At 41.3% G+C, this 19,231-nt stretch overlaps 2 protein-coding genes across 3 annotated transcripts; both read right to left on the bottom strand.

Annotated features, from left to right (window-relative positions):
- Positions 1–3,800: 3,800 nt before the first annotated feature.
- Positions 3,801–8,809, bottom strand: LOC139283481 (transmembrane protein 88-like). The gene is made up of 3 exons (XM_070903506.1): positions 8,771–8,809; positions 7,603–7,897; positions 3,801–4,028 (listed from the first exon to the last, which is right to left on the bottom strand). Exons 2-3 carry the CDS (start codon positions 7,894–7,896, stop codon positions 3,801–3,803), a joined length of 522 nt encoding a protein of 173 aa, XP_070759607.1. The 5' UTR covers position 7,897; positions 8,771–8,809.
- Positions 8,810–12,088: 3,279 nt separating this feature from the next.
- On the bottom strand, positions 12,089–19,064 carry nbl1 (NBL1, DAN family BMP antagonist). Of its 2 annotated transcripts, none has more exons than XM_070903020.1 (4): positions 19,025–19,064; positions 15,550–15,730; positions 14,285–14,396; positions 12,089–12,742 (listed from the first exon to the last, which is right to left on the bottom strand). In XM_070903020.1, the coding sequence occupies exons 1-4, from the start codon at positions 19,062–19,064 to the stop codon at positions 12,461–12,463; spliced, it is 615 nt and encodes a 204-aa protein (XP_070759121.1). In that variant the 3' UTR covers positions 12,089–12,460. The 2 variants fall into 2 exon arrangements, with proteins under 2 accessions (XP_070759121.1, XP_070759122.1); XM_070903021.1 differs by lacking the exon at positions 19,025–19,064 and adding an exon at positions 16,933–17,199.
- Positions 19,065–19,231: the final 167 nt, after the last annotated feature.

The following is a 19,231-nucleotide window of genomic DNA, read 5'->3' as shown; positions in this document are numbered from 1 at the left end:
TAGACAGACTGTATATAAACATTTGCATATAAATCTGCAGTTTGACCATAAAAACTATTTTCTTTTTCTGTATGTTTAGAATTATTATTATTCTGCATTGTAGGACTATGTACAAAAAAGGAGCCACACTGTTCACCCAATACGAACGAGAACACCCTCAAACACCCTTAAAGCTGAGAGTCATTGTTTCTTTTCACAGCCATCATGCTGGAGAACAAAACCAAAACAATGACACACACTCCGCTGCCATGCTGTAATATAATGACTGCACTGCGTGGACCAAACATAATGAATATTAACTACAATGCTGTTGCCACACTGTGTTTAAACTCATCATGTGTTGATATGTTATATGTTTGTTTTGCATTATTTGGTGTAATTGTTTAACAAAAAGTGATAAAGTCATTTGGCAAGCTGGACTGCAGTAAAGTTACACAAAGCTGCTCCTCATTGCTCCTCACTTGTTTTTCATGCTGCAGTTTAGCATCTTTATTACCCAAAGGTCTTGGTCCTCTCTGCTCCAGAAAATTCAAGTTATTATGGAGACAAATCAGAAGGGACTGTGTGAAAGTTGGGATCAAAATATACATTAAAGTAATCACGATCCGGACTGTGACGACAGTAATGAAATGTCTGTATTTGACGAATGTCCTTAAGAGACTCACAGATGTTCTGAACATTATATTATACAGCACATAAGATCTCCATCCAACCACAACACCTGACATAACAACTTGTCAATCTTTGGGTCACGGTGCTTTATGGGAATTGTCAGTTTGTAGTGTTTGAACTCAAATATTAGAGCTAATAGTAACTGAACAGCAAACTGAAAATAATTCCAGTCAGCACTTTACATACATTCTCCTCAGCGACACACTAAGAGAGTTTCTTTTTTAAAAGCAGCACTCAGACACACAGAAGCATCCATTACTTACAGAAGAGTCCACTTTAAAAGAGAACAGCGAAAACCAACATTTCCATCACTCTGGTGAGAATGTGTGGGACTGTTGAGAGCTGCTGGAAGAGCCCTCACACTAATGGATTCAAATTTAAAGAGTCAGTGAGGTATTAAAGGAATACCTTTATATAAGGAAATGGATCAGATCAGCTGCATTTGTCCCTCACTCAACTGGTCTGTCACAAAAGGTATCCACACTACAATAGGGATGTTAGTATTTTAGCTATGCTAGCGACATGGCAATGTCCATCAGTTGGCCGGCCACTTTGATCAGGACTGAAATATCTCAACAACTATTTGATGGATTGGCATGAAATCTGGTACAGACATTTGCGGTCCCCAGAGGATGAATCCTAATGACTTTTGTGACCCCCCAACTTTTCTTTCAACACCACCATTAGGTCCACATTTGTGGGTCTTTGTGAAATGTCTCAACAACAATTGGACGGATTGGCATGAAATTACAGACATGTCCTCCAGAGGATGAAATGTAAAAACCCTTCACTTTTCATCTAGCGCCATAATCATCAAAATATCTATTTCTCCATCATTACCAAAAACCTGCAAAAATAATGGTGTTCCCATCTGCACTGTTAGTGCTAATTAGCAAATGTTAGCATGCACACGCGCTAATCTAAGAAGGTGAACATGGTAAACATTACCTTCTAAACATCAGCATGTTCTCATTGTGAGCATGTTTACATTTAGCTCAAAGCGCTGCGTGTTTAAGTAATCAAAACCATTAATTACCTGATTGAAGAATAAGAAAACAAGATGCTGAGCAGGCGTTCAATGCCAGCTCTCTGTACTTGACAGTTTCTGATACTCTACAGCTACAGGCACATTTTTTGTTCTGTACCAAAAAGGTATTTGGATTTGATACCCAGCCCTAACCTTTTGCTTTGGTATCTTCACTCAGGCAGGCAGAAACACATGATTGTGGTTAGCAGACATTGCTCACACAAATGACTAGGTTACCAACAATCCTACTGTGGGCTGGTACTGACAGTAGTCACATGTCAACACATGCAGGCTCCCTGAACAGGAGAAGGATGATGCACATAACAATATGAACAGTGCTGAACTGGTTTAATGGACTATCACATCATCAGAGGCAACATTTTCCTTTAATTCGTTTATTTACTCACTTGTACTGCACAAATGTGACCAGATTAACAGAAGTTAAAACTGAGAGTGAGGAGGGTCAGCATTCGGGTCGTGTGAGAAACTTTGTTGTGTTGTGAAACCAAGGTCATAATGCTCTTTTAGTGTGGTTTCGTGTGCATGTTATGCATGTATGTTTGAGAGCTGAATGTTAAATCATCACTCACTGGACTCTCAAACCTTTATAAACAGCCCACATCACAAAAGAGACACTCTGAAAAAAAGCCCTCTTTTTATTGATGGAAGGTCTGAACATGACAATTTGCTGCTGCGTTGTTGATAACACTGAAATAAAAGATGAACAAAAAGTTAACCCCCGATTAGCCGCTGTAACCTTTCCAATAAATGATTTCAGGTGTGATATTTAAGATCATACAACCTGGTGAAAATAAAAAGAAATGTATTTCACTCTTTTCCTGTACAGTTACAGTTCTGTAACAGGGCTTCATTGTTTTAATCAAACAATGTACATACAATAGAGGATCAGTAACAGGACTGACATAAACAGACACAGACAAAGCACTCAAATAAATATGTTTAAATAGAAAATAAATACATTTCAGTATGATAACAATGGCACAGGACAAGTAATAGCTGCTCCCCATAAAATGTGGTTCAAGGCTTACTCACGAGAAATGAAACCTCAAATCTGAACACTTAATTACGGAGCAGTGACGCACAGATAAAAAGATGAATTTAAATGACCAGAAAGCAAAGAGGCAGCAGAATGAGCTCCTGGTCAAATGATTCAAATCTCACTTTAACACCTGGATCCCACTAAACAGCCATTAGTTTGTCTTACTGTCAACTTGTGTTGTTTTTATAATGAATGGTGTGTTTTTTATGGCACGATGGGATCTCAAAGATCTTTCATATTCTGCCCTTCCTCCCACAAGACATAACTGCTAATGATGCTACATCAGTTAAACTTGTTCAGTACAAACATCATCGTCCATTTAATTCACCTCACAGACGATATTAAAGTCCTTGTATCCTGTTTTTTACATTCTACATCATTCACCCTGTTTTTCAGCGTGTTTGAAGGTTTGCAATTATGTTTTGACTTTTTGATAGACTTCTAATGTGCAAACACAAATAACACAGCAATATATTTCTGATAAAGTCCCACATGTAACCATGTCAACATAGTTAGCAAACAGGCAAAATGAAATCATAAAATTATTAGTTTTATACACAAAATCGCATTGAATACCACCAAAATAAACCAAACTACCTTGTCAAAAGAAAATTACGCTTGCTTTAAAGCCATCGTGATTGATATGAAAATCCCACATTTATGCTTCATTTTACAAAAATGTATGGACAAAAACAATTTGACATATTTCTGGCCTATCCCAAGATGCATTTGGTTTCCCCAGATCAAATAAGTGCAAAATATGTTTTGTGAGCTTTGTATGCGAAGTTAAAGTACAAAAACGTCACTCCACCAATCACTGAAAATGATTCTGTTTCTAAAATAAAGACAAACAAGACTATGGTGGAAATTGCTACAATGAATTTAAGCATTTTATTTTCTTGTTCGCAACAAATCAAAATCACTAAATTACCTGTGTGTGTGTGTGTGTGTGTGGGGGGGGGGGGTTATTTTATCCGGTTATTTTACACTAAACTAACTTTCTGATCCCCCTTGACTGGTAGCATATCCGACCTGTCTGGATCAGACCCAGGCGTGGATGCTGCCTGCCCAGTCCAGCAGCCGCCCTCGGTACCAGGCACGCGTGATCGGCTGAATGAGAAGCAGCAGTCGAAACCTTCGGAGCAGACCGCAGAAGACGGCGGCTGCCACGACCACGAGCGGCGACATCATCACAAAGCCCAGGATGATGAGGGCGGAGCAGCTGTTGTCGTCAAGGTAACGGCAGATGGCAGAGGGTGCGTCTAGGACCTACGAGGACAAACACAGAGGGGTTGATAAGAGCAGACAGAAGGGCTCCAGAGGACGTGATGAACGTTTTGGCATCAGCAGCTTCTCTTCTGTCAGAAAGCAAATAGGTAGGATTTGTCATTGGCTAGTTAGTGTGTGCATGTATGTGTCTGCATATGCAGAAGTGGGACAGTGTGGGTAGTGGACTGTGACAGAGCTTCTCCCAGCCTCCCTCTACAGTTCAGATAAGAAGTGGCTCAGTGTCTGTCAGTAACCCTCCAAGCTGTCGATCACCTGTGACGGCGGGTGGGCAGGGGGAGGCCAGAGAGAGACTACCAAAAGACGTAAGAGAACAAAACAAACAAATGGATAAGGAAAGAAAGAGCGAGGGGTGACATCAGAGTGCACATGAGGTTAGCAGCTGCAGATGTACACAGTGACATCCTTACAAGAGCACACACACACACACACACACACACACACACAACACATGAAGTATTATCTCCGTTTCTCTGCCAAACTCACTCAGACACACTCAAAATGACTCGTTTACGTCTGAAGCCCTTTTTTCTAAACTATTTCCCATTGTAAGCTTTTTCAAAAGCAACTTTGCCTCCTACAATTGTACCCTAGCAACAGCAGTACACACACATACACCGAGCACACACACACACACAGACACACCTCTGTCAAGTGCACACTGTGCTTTCACTGAGTACATTTCCCTCCTCGTCGAGCTGTCAGTGTGTCTGTGCACAGCTGGTGCCGCCACCAAATCAGGCAGTCTCGTCGTCTCAGCGGGTCCCTCTCTCTGTCGCCACAATAAGGGAGAACCTCTGTGACTGACATTGTCTATAATTGTTTGCTCTGCACTGACATTTGCTCTGCCCTAATCACGATTATAGTCTTGTCACGCACACACACACACATGCATGTTGCATGTTCTTAATTTGTCTGCTCCGTCATACGCGGCTGCACCTTCAAAGACCAAATCATTCATAACCGAGACAACCAGGGTCTCTGGCCAAAGGACCGACTGATTCAAAGGTTGGATGTAATGTTATGACCTGAGCCAAGGACAGAGCTGTAGATCTTCACAGCATGATTTGGCATGGAGCCTTGACTCATCATATTTTACTGATGATCTGTCTGCCCTTCATGTGGCTCGCTGAAATCGAGCCGCACCCATCTCCTCACCTCATTAAAATAAACACCGTCTGACAGGCTCCAACATTTGAGTTTAGTCATTATCTTTTGGGGTTGAGCTTGTTGTTGATAATAAAAAGCAAACATGAAGAGCCGCAACAACTTTGTGGAGGTGTCACGGTTAGACGTGTAACATATGCTGCCAAAAAAGACTTTCCCTCAAGGCTGTGATTGTCTGTTTGCCTTTAAGACTCCAGGTGCTGGTGCCACACTTCATGAGAGACAATCCTCCCACCTTCTGTAAATGACATGGGCTTACTTGCCAAAACTTCCAGGTGGGGTAAAGAACAATTTCACACGATTTTCAACCTTATCTCTATCTATCCGAGTTATGGACATAGTGTGAAAAAAGCGATGTTGCCAATGTTCTTTGGCTGTTCATTCGAGCCAGAGTATACAGCCGAAGAAATGCAGCGGCTTGCATTAGCCAACAGTGACTGGTGGTGCCTTTGCTCAAATTGCCCTCCGATAGGCAGTTGTTGGAAGGATTTGGTGCAGGTTTGTGCACAACGTATGCACTGCCAGCACAAAGAACTCAACTTTCTCGGTCAATATAGCACACACGTGTAAAATACACATGTATTTCTTCAATTGACTACATTTACCATCAACACTGACTGGACATCCACATAAAACATGGTGAAATTTCCCTTTAAAGGAGACTGAGTGTGTAGGAGTAGTGCAGATTCCTCCTTGTAAATGATTTGTAAACATGCTGTCAGGTTGGCACAGAGCCCTATCCTTTTAAACCTGCATTAACTGTTGTTTTGGCCACTTGGGGGCAGCAGAAACAAGCTGGAAACAACTCTGACATATTATCAAATTTTAAGTTAATGGGGGGGGGGGGGGGGGTTGCTTATTTACTCATCCAGCAGTTACAGAGCAACATTATCATTCATTTGGAGTTGTGTTTGTGTCCACATGATGAATGTCCAAAGTCCAATATTCACTCTCTTTTTAGCTCCTGAGGAAAATATCTGGGTCTTTAGCTGCAAAGTGCTCCACTATGTTCACCAGCTAGTTGCTAACAGTGTCTGTCTGTCATTTGGTGCTGGACAGATAGTGTATAGTGGAGTTTTTTTCGCTGAAAACAGCTGCTTGATGTGGCTGGAAACAGTGTTGATGAGAGTGGTGAGAATTAACCAAAACAGTAAAGTTATGAGCTGTAAAACCAAAACAATAAGCTGAAAGTCACTAAAACACTAGTCGAGCGATTGTTATTGTAAAAATATTGACTATAGCAGCTTTAATAAACTTCAACAGGTGCGCAAAGGTTCTCCAGATTTCTTCCATATTGTTAGCTTCCTGCAGCTTCCTTAATAGTTAACAATTTAGGAACTGGAAGGAAACATGAGGGAAACTTATAGACAACTGAAGGGACGTTAGTTGACAGTAGAGAGTGACAGGAAATGTGGAGAAATATAAAAATGTGGATGACAAGCGACAAAGGTTCCCTCCAGGACTCAAACACAGGGGAAAGCAATTTCAAGCAAGTGTTTTACAACTCACTCGGATGCCTCAATTACAAGTTGTTGTTTTTTTATAATTATTTTGTGCATTTTGACAGATGAAAGTTGAGATAGACAGGAAACACGAGGAAAGAGGAAAGAGGTGACATGCAACAGAGGGACAAACCTGGAATTGAACCAGGGACGTTGCAATTACATGGTGTGTGTTTTAGACCATTATGTGGACAATTACGAGGCTTTTAAGGACACGTCCAGCATGGTGATTAGTTGCTTATAGGGTTGCCATGGGCTACATGTGAAGGTTATTGGTCAATAAATAGTGGGGACGGTGGAAAGAATCGATGCAGGTAAGTTTTGCTATATTTTGCTAAGACTAAATTGTACAGCCACAGGGAAGCCAAGTATATTCATTCTTGTAGATTATTAAAACATTAAATCTTGTTCTACAAATAATTTGTACAGAAACAGTTGTTCCAGTTGTTGTGTTCAGTTTGCATACAAAATGTTTTGTGGTTCAGTTTGCATGATAACAGGCTGTTCACTCAGTCTACTTGACAGTCACATTTGCTGCAAAGTCAGTGAGTGGAAACTTAATCTCATTAGACAAAACAGATAAAAATTATCTTTGGGAATATAATGTGTGGCAAAAAATGTAATACACTGCAAAATATCACAGCTCTGACAACTCAGATATCCCAAACCTTTATCTTATTATTTCACATTGTGAAAATACTGTACTCTGGGGCTCATTGTGATTCCTGCCATCTTGACCCTGCAGTGAATCAGTGGCCCAGTACCCTCAGTCTAATCATCCAGGGGCTGGATTAGCTCAGATGCAACTTCACAACCTTTGGAGCTCAAATCACATCAGTGGATCAGCTGTGAACTAGACTGAGACCACATTGCTGCAGACGACTCACCCTGGAGTGGCAGAGGAAGCCGACGTACAGCAGCAGCATTGCAGGCAGCAGCACCACAGAGAAGACCACAGCCAGGAGCAGAGCGCTGGCCAAGACCACACACAGGTTCCAGAGGACGAGACCCGCCCCGCAGGCCACGCAGCCGCACCTGCCCCTGCGGCTGCCCCACGCGCTGCCCCCGCTGTGGGCCACGGGAGGGGGCAGCATCTTCACCCCCTCCCCAATCCAGAACTCTTCCTCTTTCTCCTCCTCGCCTGAACCGCCATCATCCAGGTCCACGTCCATACCACACATCCTGGGACAGAAAGAAAGAGAGCAGACTTGACTTGTTTGTGTTTTGATTTAATAAATGCAAAAGAGGATGAGGTGCCACTGTGGACTCACTGTGGGCCTTTAGCAAGCTTGCAAAACATTACTCTGCCTATTTAAATTGTGTATATTGTGAAAATCTGTATCAAATTAATGGAAAATAAAGTTCTTTAAAACATTTGCATGTTAAATCAGTCAATTTCTTTTCATAACTTTCATGTTGAAACTGTAGCTATATTTCCTTCTCCAGGCGGGATGCTGTTTGATTCAGGTGCATTTGATGTTTTCATGCCTGCTGAATTTTAAAACCTTAAATAAGAATAGTGAGGCACAGAGAGAACCCAGCCAACCAATAACTCATTACACTATGTAAATGAAGAACATGTAGCCTGCTTTGACTTTACAGACTTTAGCTGTCCTCCCATCGCTGCTCCGATCGATCTCATCGATCAGGGCTTTGTCACTAAAGCCCAGACTGTGTGCCAATACGATCCATTTTCAGTTCGAGACCTTTTAACCCGAAGAAGCTCCTGCTGAGCTGCAGACACAAAGCAGAGCTGTTCTGCATCACACCGGACAGGACTGAATGTCCTGCTCCTCTCAGCAGGTTCATCACAGCTTCAGCATGAACTGATTGCATGTTTCGCGTTGTAATTTGTGAGATGTTCTTTTCTTTCACCTTTAAATTAACTATATTTTCTGTTTATATTTTAGTTTAGACTTGGTTACTCTGCTTTTTCTGAACCAATGTTAAACCAATGTGCCACCAACATTAATGCATGTGATAGAGTAGCTCTATGTATCCTATAATAAAGCGTCTCTAAACAACGCGCTATGAAGGAGATGTTTTGTTGCCTACCTCCAAGTACAAATCCCGTAAATCCCTCCGGTGTGTTTGTTGAATTCTTCTCCCGGCGATCGACCCGCACTTCTTAACAAGATACAATAAACATTTACGGTGCCAGCAGCGGAGAAAAGCACCTGTGAGTTGGAGCCTGCCTGCTGTGAGGAGCCTCTGCGCGTCTGTGAGAGCGAGACACTCCGGGCCGCGCGCACCACCGTTAAGTGCGCGCTCACGCGGTCGCACAAAAGTTACATTTGTTTGTTTGTTTATCAATGGTTTATATATCAGATGTCTTAAACATACAGCTTATGAAAAAAAGCTTCCTTTTATCAATCATTTTACCAACTTTAACATTAATGGATTACCAACATTTATACATTCATTTTTATCAAATATAAACCAAAGAAAGTGCTGTCTTTACAACCTGGAAACCCTTACTAGAAAATGGCACTGCTATTTCTTTAAGCTTTATTTGATAAGTTCTTAATATCCACTTCATGGTTGTATACTTTCCTAAAAGGCAACTCTTTAGATCCAGTGAGAAATTATTTTTAATACTCTGTTGGCACTTAAGAGCAATTTAACAGGAGCTGGAAATCTTGTTTTTGCTGACCTCCAGTGGTCCAGTGTACTCTAGAGTGTGGTCAGTACACCGTGACATCACTGTTGGGCGCTGTCAGAGGTGCAACAGACATGAAACTTTCAGTGGAAAACTGCTTTATAGCCTGGAATTAAGTTACTCTTTAGTATGGGAAGTTTGTCTGTTAATAATAACTCAAGTAGGCCAAACTAATTATTTATGAAGGTTGCTTGTAGCCTAGTCCTGCTCATCTTGTTATCTGTCCAATCAAGTGACCTCTGCAGAGGTTTACATAAGTAAATGCATTTCAATTTAGTCAGATAATCGAATAACATCCCAGGAAAATGAGATTAGGGTGCATTTCAATTCATAGAGGTCACACATACTGTAAAGAGTGCACACCTGCAACTCTCCGACAGATCAAAATTATATCAAAATCACCCAAAACTGTGTCAGAAAACAAGGAAAGTGGAGGATGTTTTGAAGGATGATAAGCCTGTCTGTGTGCATGAGCCTGAGAACAAAACTCAGTAAAGGTTTAAGCGACTAAATCAAAGCTTGATAAACAAGTTAATGTATGACAATAAGCTGTGATATGTTCAGAAATGTTTCTCCCTCCGCAGTCTGCCTTTCAGAGTATTGTCAGCCGTGTGGCCGCGAGATAAGGGGATGATCGATTTGTTTTGCAGCACAGACAGACAGTCAACCTTTCGCTGTTCAAATTTAATTACACAGAACAAGAGAAAAGCGATGGGAGGATATGGGACAGAGCCGACAAGAAATGGAAGAAAAGATACTGCCTGGATGTAGAGATAGAGATGAGGAAGTGATTGATGAAGGAGATGAAAGATGCTGTGAGGAGAGTCTGGGTGGGGTGAGGGGGTGTTGCTGCTTGGTTTGTTTTGTCTGGTTCTGAGAAGTTGAAAGAGACGTACGGTAAATATAACCTTTTCAGACTCTACCTGTAACATCTGCTGACATCTGCTGGACTGTCTGTGAACTTTTTAAACTAAATTCATATACTGTATATTTTCTTGGTTGCCACTTCAAACAGTGTTCTTCTTCATGTCCTCCATTTGTTTTGTTCAAAGTTCAGCTTACATAACCCAGCGGGCCATGAACTCAACATCCTCCATTTGTTTCCTTTTAGGACCATCAAGCTTTGTGTGTCCTCCTCTGGTTCTGTCTCTCTCTGCCTCGAGCCACGCCCGAGGTCACTCACCATCCATTAACTGCACAGCATCCTGCAGGTTACCATGGCAATTCATCTTAGTCCAATGGCATTTAAGGTCAACAAGAAGCACATGAACACCAACTGTGAACTCGGTTAAAAGGAGGTAATATGTCTGTCTGTCTGTCTGTGATTTGTTGCATGATTACGTCATTAGATAGATGTAATGAGGTCATCATTTCAACAGCCTTATCTTTGGCACAATGACAGCACTTACACTACCTGTGCAACAACATTGAGTAATTATGTGACTATATTACTGTTATTAATGTTCATGTTTTTTTTATTATGTGTTGTTACTGTCCATGGAAACAAGTATGTGATTTAGCACGAAATATCAAGAAAATAAGGATGTCCTTGCTCCAAGAAAATATTAATTCATTACTCACTCGTAATATTTATGTTGAGTCAATTTTTCACATTTTCACATGTTCAGGTGACCTGCTGTTCACTGCTTACAAGACTCTTATAAGATATAGTGATCAGCTGAATTTAACTAAATGAATTAATTGAATTAATTGAACAGTCTCCATTTTTTCGAAGTTCATTTATCTTTCCAGAAAACTTTCAGAAATGACAGACCTGCAAGTGTTAGCAAGATCATTGTTTCATTGTGTGTATTGTTATGTTTATTTCACAGCACAAAGCTTAAAAAATAAAGAAAACTTCCTTCCAATTTAGTGACAATTATTATCCCATGTTGAACCTCAATTAAGAGATCTGTAGCAAATTTTCTCCACATGGAATTTCCATTGTACTTCAAAAAATCTGGGTTTTTTTTCAAATCGATCCTAATACAATGCTCACGTGCCCATTTATACATTGAAAGTGGTCCCTTCTTAACATGACTCCAATATTGAAGACAGGGGACATAATCAGCAGTCTGAGTTGGCCAAATCAAGCAGATATCTTCCAAAGTCACAGTCTGAGTTTGAGTAAGACATTCCCTCTTTGTGTTACTATCTCTCCGCTGCAACTCGGCCAGTAAACACTGTTTGTAGAAATACAAAGAGAGGATTAAATAATAATTTTAGTCTTTGTAAGATACCCACTTGAAATTAGGACTTTAAAAAGGCACAAATCATGTATAAACAAGTGAAAGTATTTGGGTAAAACTCCCTCTGTGGCGTTCCATCACAGCGTCTCATTAAACTTTCTGGCACAGCGAGATCAGATTCAGGCCAATGAAGCAGCAAACAGCAGCAGGGTCTCTTCCCATCATGCAGCTCTTCTGTGCTCCAGCAAGCGGCACCAACATCTATTAAATGTTTGCCCATGACTGGAAGTGTTGTTGATCAAAGAAAACAACACCATGTGCCGCAGCCCAAACCCCACACAGCAGCCACATGACGATAAAGACACAGCTGCACTTGCAGAAACAGTGAAAGGAAGCTGTGGGCATTTCTTTGGTTCAACACAGTGAGACACTTTCTCCAACTCGATTACTTGAGACACTCGCTGTGACAGAAACGGAGAGCGTGAACTAGCACTTGTACGAATACAACAAAAGACAAAAGGGCAGTTATCACAACAACAGAATTTATTGTATTAAAGCAGATTAAAAGTAATGAGACTACAGCTTATTAACAGACAATAGTCATGACTGGATGCACACGTATGCATGTTTAATCAGCAAACAAAAAGAGTGCACATGCTGGTGTGTTTGTACGAGTTTATATACAGTGTAATCTGATAGCATGTCTTTGTGAGTGTGTGTGTGTGCCTTTAGAGAAACGTTTTAACACAAAGTGGAGCCATATTTTCAAAGTGCCTTTACAATACTACAGATTGGTACACTGGTGTGGAGGAGGAGGAGGAGGAGGAGGAGTAGGAGTAGAGAGGGCGGAAGAGATGAGCAAAGTGACACAAAGAGGCAGCTGATAGATGAGCCTACCTACCCTCCGTCTGATGTATGTGGAAGTGTGTGATGGTCTGTGTGTGGGTGGGCATGCTTGTTAGAGCGTGTGGCTGAAGGGGGCAGAGGGTGAGACTGAGCACCGCTGAGGGTGTCGGATAAAGACGGAGCGTCCAGGACGTTGTCTGCTGGATACAGCTGCATCACCGCCCCCTCCTGGGCACCTTCCTTACTGCAGGACTGGCAGCTGCAGTGGAAGATCCTCTCCACCAGCTTATCCACATGAGGAGACTCTTCACTGTCCGGGCACTCCAGAGTCACCTGTTCTCACACACACACACACACACACACAAGTAAATAAATACATATATATCTATGCATGTACCTGAGCTTTATTTGGCTCTATATTTGGCCTTCATCTTCCCCCCTGAATGGTAATAGTGTTTCTATTTTTGGCTTGATCTGCTGTTAATAACTTTGTATAAAAACTATATTTATTTTCTAATATTCTATTTTGTCTCATTATTTTTCATATATATACATTCCTCACTGTATGCCTGTAACCTGTGTGTTTGACGCCTGTCTGCAAACTGCATTTCCTTCAGGATAATTTGAATCTAGTTCTGAATCCTAATAATACTCTTTCCTGCCCTATAAAACCAATTAAATAAAACTAATTAAAAACAGTACAATGGTGAGAGAACTATATTATCTCCTTTATAAAATAAAAAAATATTCTGAATAAAACAACATAAATTGAAATTTCTCTATAACTAAGAGGGTCGTTTTTGCTGGTCGTTTTTGATCAAACTACTGTTAATTTGGTATGGAGAGAAAATATTATGTTATTTTCCATTTTTACTTCTTTCATTTATTTGTTGATTTACATACTTGATTACTTGTATTCACTGCAAGAAATCAGATTTTTACAATATGTACATACAACTCTATGTGGGTGGACGTGTGTGTGTGTGTGCGTGTGTTTGGTCCCACCTGCCATCTGATTCTTATTCCTTAGTGTTGTGTTTTTGCTTTGTTAAAGACTGTTGTGTTTTCATGCTAAGAAACTGATTGTGTCATGATTGCTTTGTCAGTGGAATAAAGAAATATTGGGAAATACATGACTAGATAATAAACAGCAAATACATACAAACCGCCTATAAACCTCAGTGTTGCACAAGCTCTTCTAGCTCTCCAGACCTCACGCAACTTCCCCTCGCTGTTTCCATTACCCATCAAAAATGATCATTCAGCTATTCTATCAAGATCTACCACGAGTGCCAAACCAGCATGGAGCAGTATCCTCTTTCATGAGAACGGACTTTGTTTTGTTTCCAACTGAATTTTTGTTTAAAGTCCTGCAACAACAATCATAACCACAGACATAAACATCCATTTCCAGATAATTGGAAGTAAGGTGAGACCGTCAATGCACTTTCTCTGGCCTTTCTTGTGCAACAAAAATAGTAAGAGAATTAATGAATCTATCAGGTAACAGCAGTTCACTCCAAGAGATACAATATTTTCCACTGAAACATGAGGCGACCTCACCTGTGGTCCCACCCGCCGAGCCAACCTGGCAGCTCTCCAAACTACATACACCTCACTACAAAGCCTTTGTTGTCAACTGGATTCCTTCTAGCTGAGTGGGACAATGAGCTTCAGAGGAATGTAAAATACAGGCTCATAGGGAACTGCAGAAATCTATTCAAAATCCTACATTTATGTTCTTTTCTCTCCAGCTCTGTGTTCGCTAGTGAACAGTGATCGCCATCTTTCATGTTGGAAACTTGCGGTTTGTGTGTGTGTGAGTTTGACAAGTGAGTGTTGGTGTGTGCTTGTTACATGAGCAATAACTCTTACCACTTCCCACTGAGTCTGGGCAGGCATGCAGGAGTCACAGTGCACCAGAGACTCTGTTGACTGCGGGAATGTGTTGGGGACGCTGTAACTGAAACACTGGCCCAAACAAGCTCTGCGAGGAGGACAGAGTGCATTATTTTCATTGTGCCTACGGACACAACATTCATGCCTGCCTGAGAAAGAGCTGTGGATGCCTGGCATCACAAAACAGAGACTTGTTATTCATAAAATCATGATGAGAATGCGGCCTGTTAAACATGGGAAGAAGTGTGCAAAACTTAGGGAAGAATACAAATCAGTGTCTCCTGAGTGAGCTTTACTAGAATAACTAATTAACTGTAAATAGTATATAAATTGTTTGTTAGGACCACAGTGTTATATTTGCATGTTATGTCCACTGATTACAGATCAGGCACACTTAAATAAAGGACATGTCTGGTGCTTTTCTATTTTTATTCAGAATTTTCTGTGTCGCCAAAGCCTGAAATAGCTTATTCCTCCAGTGTTTTCCAAAAAGTAATAAAAACACATCACTGAGCTGCTGTAAATACTCACTGGAGCAACAAATCAGCGGCTAAAAATAGTCCCCAATAAATGCACTATTGAGGATTGTTTGCGAGAAACAACTGTGCCCAGGTGTTTTAGTTTCGTTGTTCTTATTTAGCCTTTCTTTAATGTAAAAGTATATATTCATTACCAGTTGTTAAAGATGTATGTCTTCAGTAGGAAGCGATGGGCATGTGGCTGAATCCCTGACAGGTTAGGAAACATATTTTTTGTTTCGGTCTTTTCCTGGGATTTGTTGACAATACGAAATATATGAATTTCGCCAGCGTTTTTCCTTAATATCAGTGCGTGCAGTTTTCCAAAGAATCTTTTATTTTTGTTTCCCAGCCATGCAGGCAGCCACTGGTTTACATTCATTTCATGTGTCTAGTCTCTGCATGTTGATTTTCATACTTCATTGAATTTAAAAGAGACCAATAACTTCCTGTAAGGTAAAAAAAAATGCAAAAATCTAAAATCATGGTTGGCAATAATAAGAAATATACGTGTTTGTACTGACTATAACATGAGAAACGTCTACAGTGTGGTACAGTATCAAGTTCCCTGATACTAAGTACAGCACTCCCATTGTGGCCTACAAACTGAATGAAGCATAACTCAGAGGATGCAACTTATTGACATCTAGACATTTCCGGATGAATCACTTTTTTTTCAGCTGCACTGAAAGATTGTCAGACAGAGAGAGCCTTCATCCTGACCTGTTTTGAATAGAGCGAGGCTGACATCCCGTGTGCCCGACTATCTGTGTGATGTTCTTGGCTTCGCACCAGGCGCTCTTGTCAGGGAACAGCGCCAGGCGGTTGATGTGTGCAGGCGGTGCCGCTGAACACAGTGCAAACAGTGCGCAGCAAATCTGAATCCTCTGCCACATGACTGCACCTAAAGGGGCAGAAAACCACAGCAAGTTACCGCTCTGTTAACCTTGTTCCAGACAAAAACACGAGATGTCTACAGGTCACAAATTGTCTGGTTTTACTGTTAATACGAAATCTGAACTTTGCATATCCCCGCAGATGTGGATTGACAACTTCCTGGTGATTAGCAGCTTGAGGACCCAGGAGGTCCTTGTGCTTCATATTTGGCCCTGTCATCAGGTTTGGATCATTTGAATAATCAAAAGAGACAACTTCTTAATTATCTGAATCACCAGCTGCAGAGAGAACATTATACTGGGTTCATATTGTCCCAAAAGAGACAATACAATGGAGGGAGGAAAATGTCTGCTCCATACCACCTGACTCTCATACCTAGTCTGTCCTCTGCTCTGTTTCACTCTCTTCTTTAAAAATGCCTCAGCCAGTCACGTCATTTACAACCTACAAAATCGTTTTCTCCTGCTGCTTATAAAAAGTGTCCAGTGTTCACAGCACTTCCATGTGCCTCTAACACAATAAGTAGCCTCTTCCACAAGAATCAATAGCTCTCCTTAGTTAATATTATATATATATATAATAGATATGAAAGATAAAGGGGCTGCTGGGATGTGCTGTTGTGAGGGGGGAGGACTTGGTTTAATAAATATCTGTTTTTTGGACAGACTTCAAGAGTTCAGGCTACTTTCTCGTTTCAAATAGTTTAGACGATTAAATCTGTTTTTGGATAGTGTGTTATCCCAATCTCTGTTTACGGATCAGTGTCCAGTAACGTAACTTTAAGTTCACGTCAGTTAGCTCTCTCGAGGTCCGTTTAACGGCTGATGCGGACTAAAGAGATGTCAAGAAATCTGCATTTTCTGGTTTTCTTGTATTTATCACACTATCCGCTCTGATTTAGACATATAGTTTGGGAAAATGTGATTTCCCTGATTTTCCACCGGCGATTTTTCCCCGAGTTAACATTAACGTTACTCCGGAAGGTGGGAGAAGTTGCAACCGTCGTTTCTGACAAGTGTAGCAAGCTAACTAACGAATGAAAAGTCACCTAGCTAGGTTAGTAGAAAAAGTACGGCAATGTGGTGGATAGCAGCTCTCGGAGGACGTTCAGCAACAGTCACAACAATAACTCCCTAATAAACTAATAACGAGTAGTGAAGTACTTTCTGAGTAACGAGCCCCAGCAACGGCCGCAGTTGACGCACTTACCACCGCTCACCGAGCCCGGGGAACAGCCAGTTGAGCACTGCGCAACGTCCCGCTGAGCTGAGCTGAGCCCCCTCACCGAAACCTGGACACGAGCTCCTGAAAGCAGAGGATGCGGCTTGCCGTGGGATATCACCGTGCGCTGACAATTAAAGGAAAATATGAGCACTTCGTGAGCGGCGCGGATAAATCCGAGCCCAGTCTGTCATAAAACAGTTACATCATCCGGAAAGAAAAAGAACCGTCCGTCCGGCGGGGAAGGATGGGGAGATGGGGTAGATTATGAGCGCTATCTCATCTCCGGGTCCATCAGCGCAAACCGTCCCTCCCCTTTGTTCTCCCCCCTCCAGTGTTAAATTCCCACGCAACTCCACTGAAAAACACTTTCCAAGTTGTTGCCTTGTGTTGTAAAACTCTGTAGCAGGGGTTAGGCGCGGTTGAGCCCTCGGACAGGGGTCCTGCTGTGCCGTTTCTGGACGAAAGAAAACGGGGAGGGAGGGAAACTGTTGAGGGGGTTTCAAATGTTTCCCTGAGCTGGAGCGAGGCGAGACCGCAGATCAGATTTACAGGACAAGAATGCAAATACAACAAGATTACACAAATAGGCTATGGCATATTTACAGGTATGCGTTAACTCTGCAGATACATCTGGCATTACTTTACTAACATGTCTTTTTAGATTATAAAACTAAAACACTAACACTATGATAATGCAATGCAACTGGAAAACAGATGTGAGTCAATGCTCTGATCCCTTTTCTTTAACACACTCCAGCATTAAAAGCACCTTTAGGACGTTGAATGACATGAATAGCAGGTTACTTAACAACAAGCTCATGACAACTTGATCTGATTAAGGCCCCTCAGTATGTTTGGAGTGAAATCTCATGAATCCAATTCATGACTCATGAGTTGCTGAAAGGCATAATGTTCCCTGGTTTTGCTGACCTGTGGTTGGCTCCATTACAATCCTATGTAAATGGAAATATTTGGGCTGTGGAATATGATGCCTAAGTCAGCTACTGGTAAATGTCTTTTCTGGCTCAAAACTACTGACAGTAGCATTCAGTGGAGAAAAAAGTATTCAGATCCTCAAGGAAAAATTGCAAATACACACACCACAATGTTAAATTACACTCCCTATAAGTTCTGTAAAGGTTACACTTCCTGTCAGTAAAAGTCCAAAAGCACTAGAAGCAAAATATATCAAATGTATTTCAATAACAGTAAGCATTACAAAGAATTTAGGGTACTTACATACATCTACCACTACATTTCAGGGAGGAAGTATTGTACTTTTTACTCCACTACATCTATTTGACAGTTATAGTGACTTTACAAATTAAGTAGTTTGAACTAAAGCAATACATCATCATATTTCACGTTTCATATGTTAAATCTTTATCTGCAAAAATGTAATGACTCCAGCTGTCAAAAATTGTATAGTTATGACTATGTGCCACAAAATTGTAGAGTCCAATGACCATTGACTTTTTAAGGTAACATCAGCAGCAGCAGCAGCAGCAGCTACAGCAGCTCCAAGATGGAGTCATGCAGCAGCACACTGACATGTCTTGTCTTATATTTCATGCCAGACATTCAACAACACTGACTGAACAGTTTTGAGCTATTCAATGAACAAATGTGATTAAGCAGCATTATTAGACTGGTAAATATGATTCATCATGGAGAACTTTTCAGACAGGCACAGACAGGTATGGCCTATATTTGGCTGTCCTATTACACCTCAGCTGTGTCACTGGTCCTCCCTCACCCTCCCACACACACATACAGACACACGCACACCCCATTCCTGCACTTCATCCTACCAGTGCAGCCTTGCTTACAGGTGTTCAGCCTGGCTTGTGTCCATAAGCACCCCTATCTGTCTCACGCTTCACTTGCAAACAAATATTCTAATGGACTGGAGACGAGTGACATGCCTTAATTTCTGACATTTCTCATTATGTGTTTACATTGCTGAGAAAACTGTTAGTGCGATGCAGAGGGGAAAATGTGAGAGAGCGCCAGTGGTTTCTTTGATGTGAAAGTGTAAACCATGTGTTATGTTCGGAGTGCAAAGTGCAGATCTCACCTGTTTGTAATAAGACCGAGCTCCAGTCCAGAAATGGCATTCCTCTGCATTCCACGGATTCTGCTTCACCAGGGGGCTAGATAAATCACAATCCCTCTTCTCTCCTAGCAGGCCTGTGCAACCACACATAAGTGATCAATCACACTCAAAACAATCTCGCCAAACAGACACACGGCCAATGAATACACAAGGCGTGAGAGATTCCTC

This window comes from Enoplosus armatus, chromosome 3, assembly GCF_043641665.1.
Source record: "Enoplosus armatus isolate fEnoArm2 chromosome 3, fEnoArm2.hap1, whole genome shotgun sequence".
NCBI classification, from domain to species: Eukaryota; Metazoa; Chordata; class Actinopteri; order Centrarchiformes; family Enoplosidae; genus Enoplosus; species Enoplosus armatus.
This window is presented reverse-complemented; position numbering and strand designations above follow the sequence as displayed.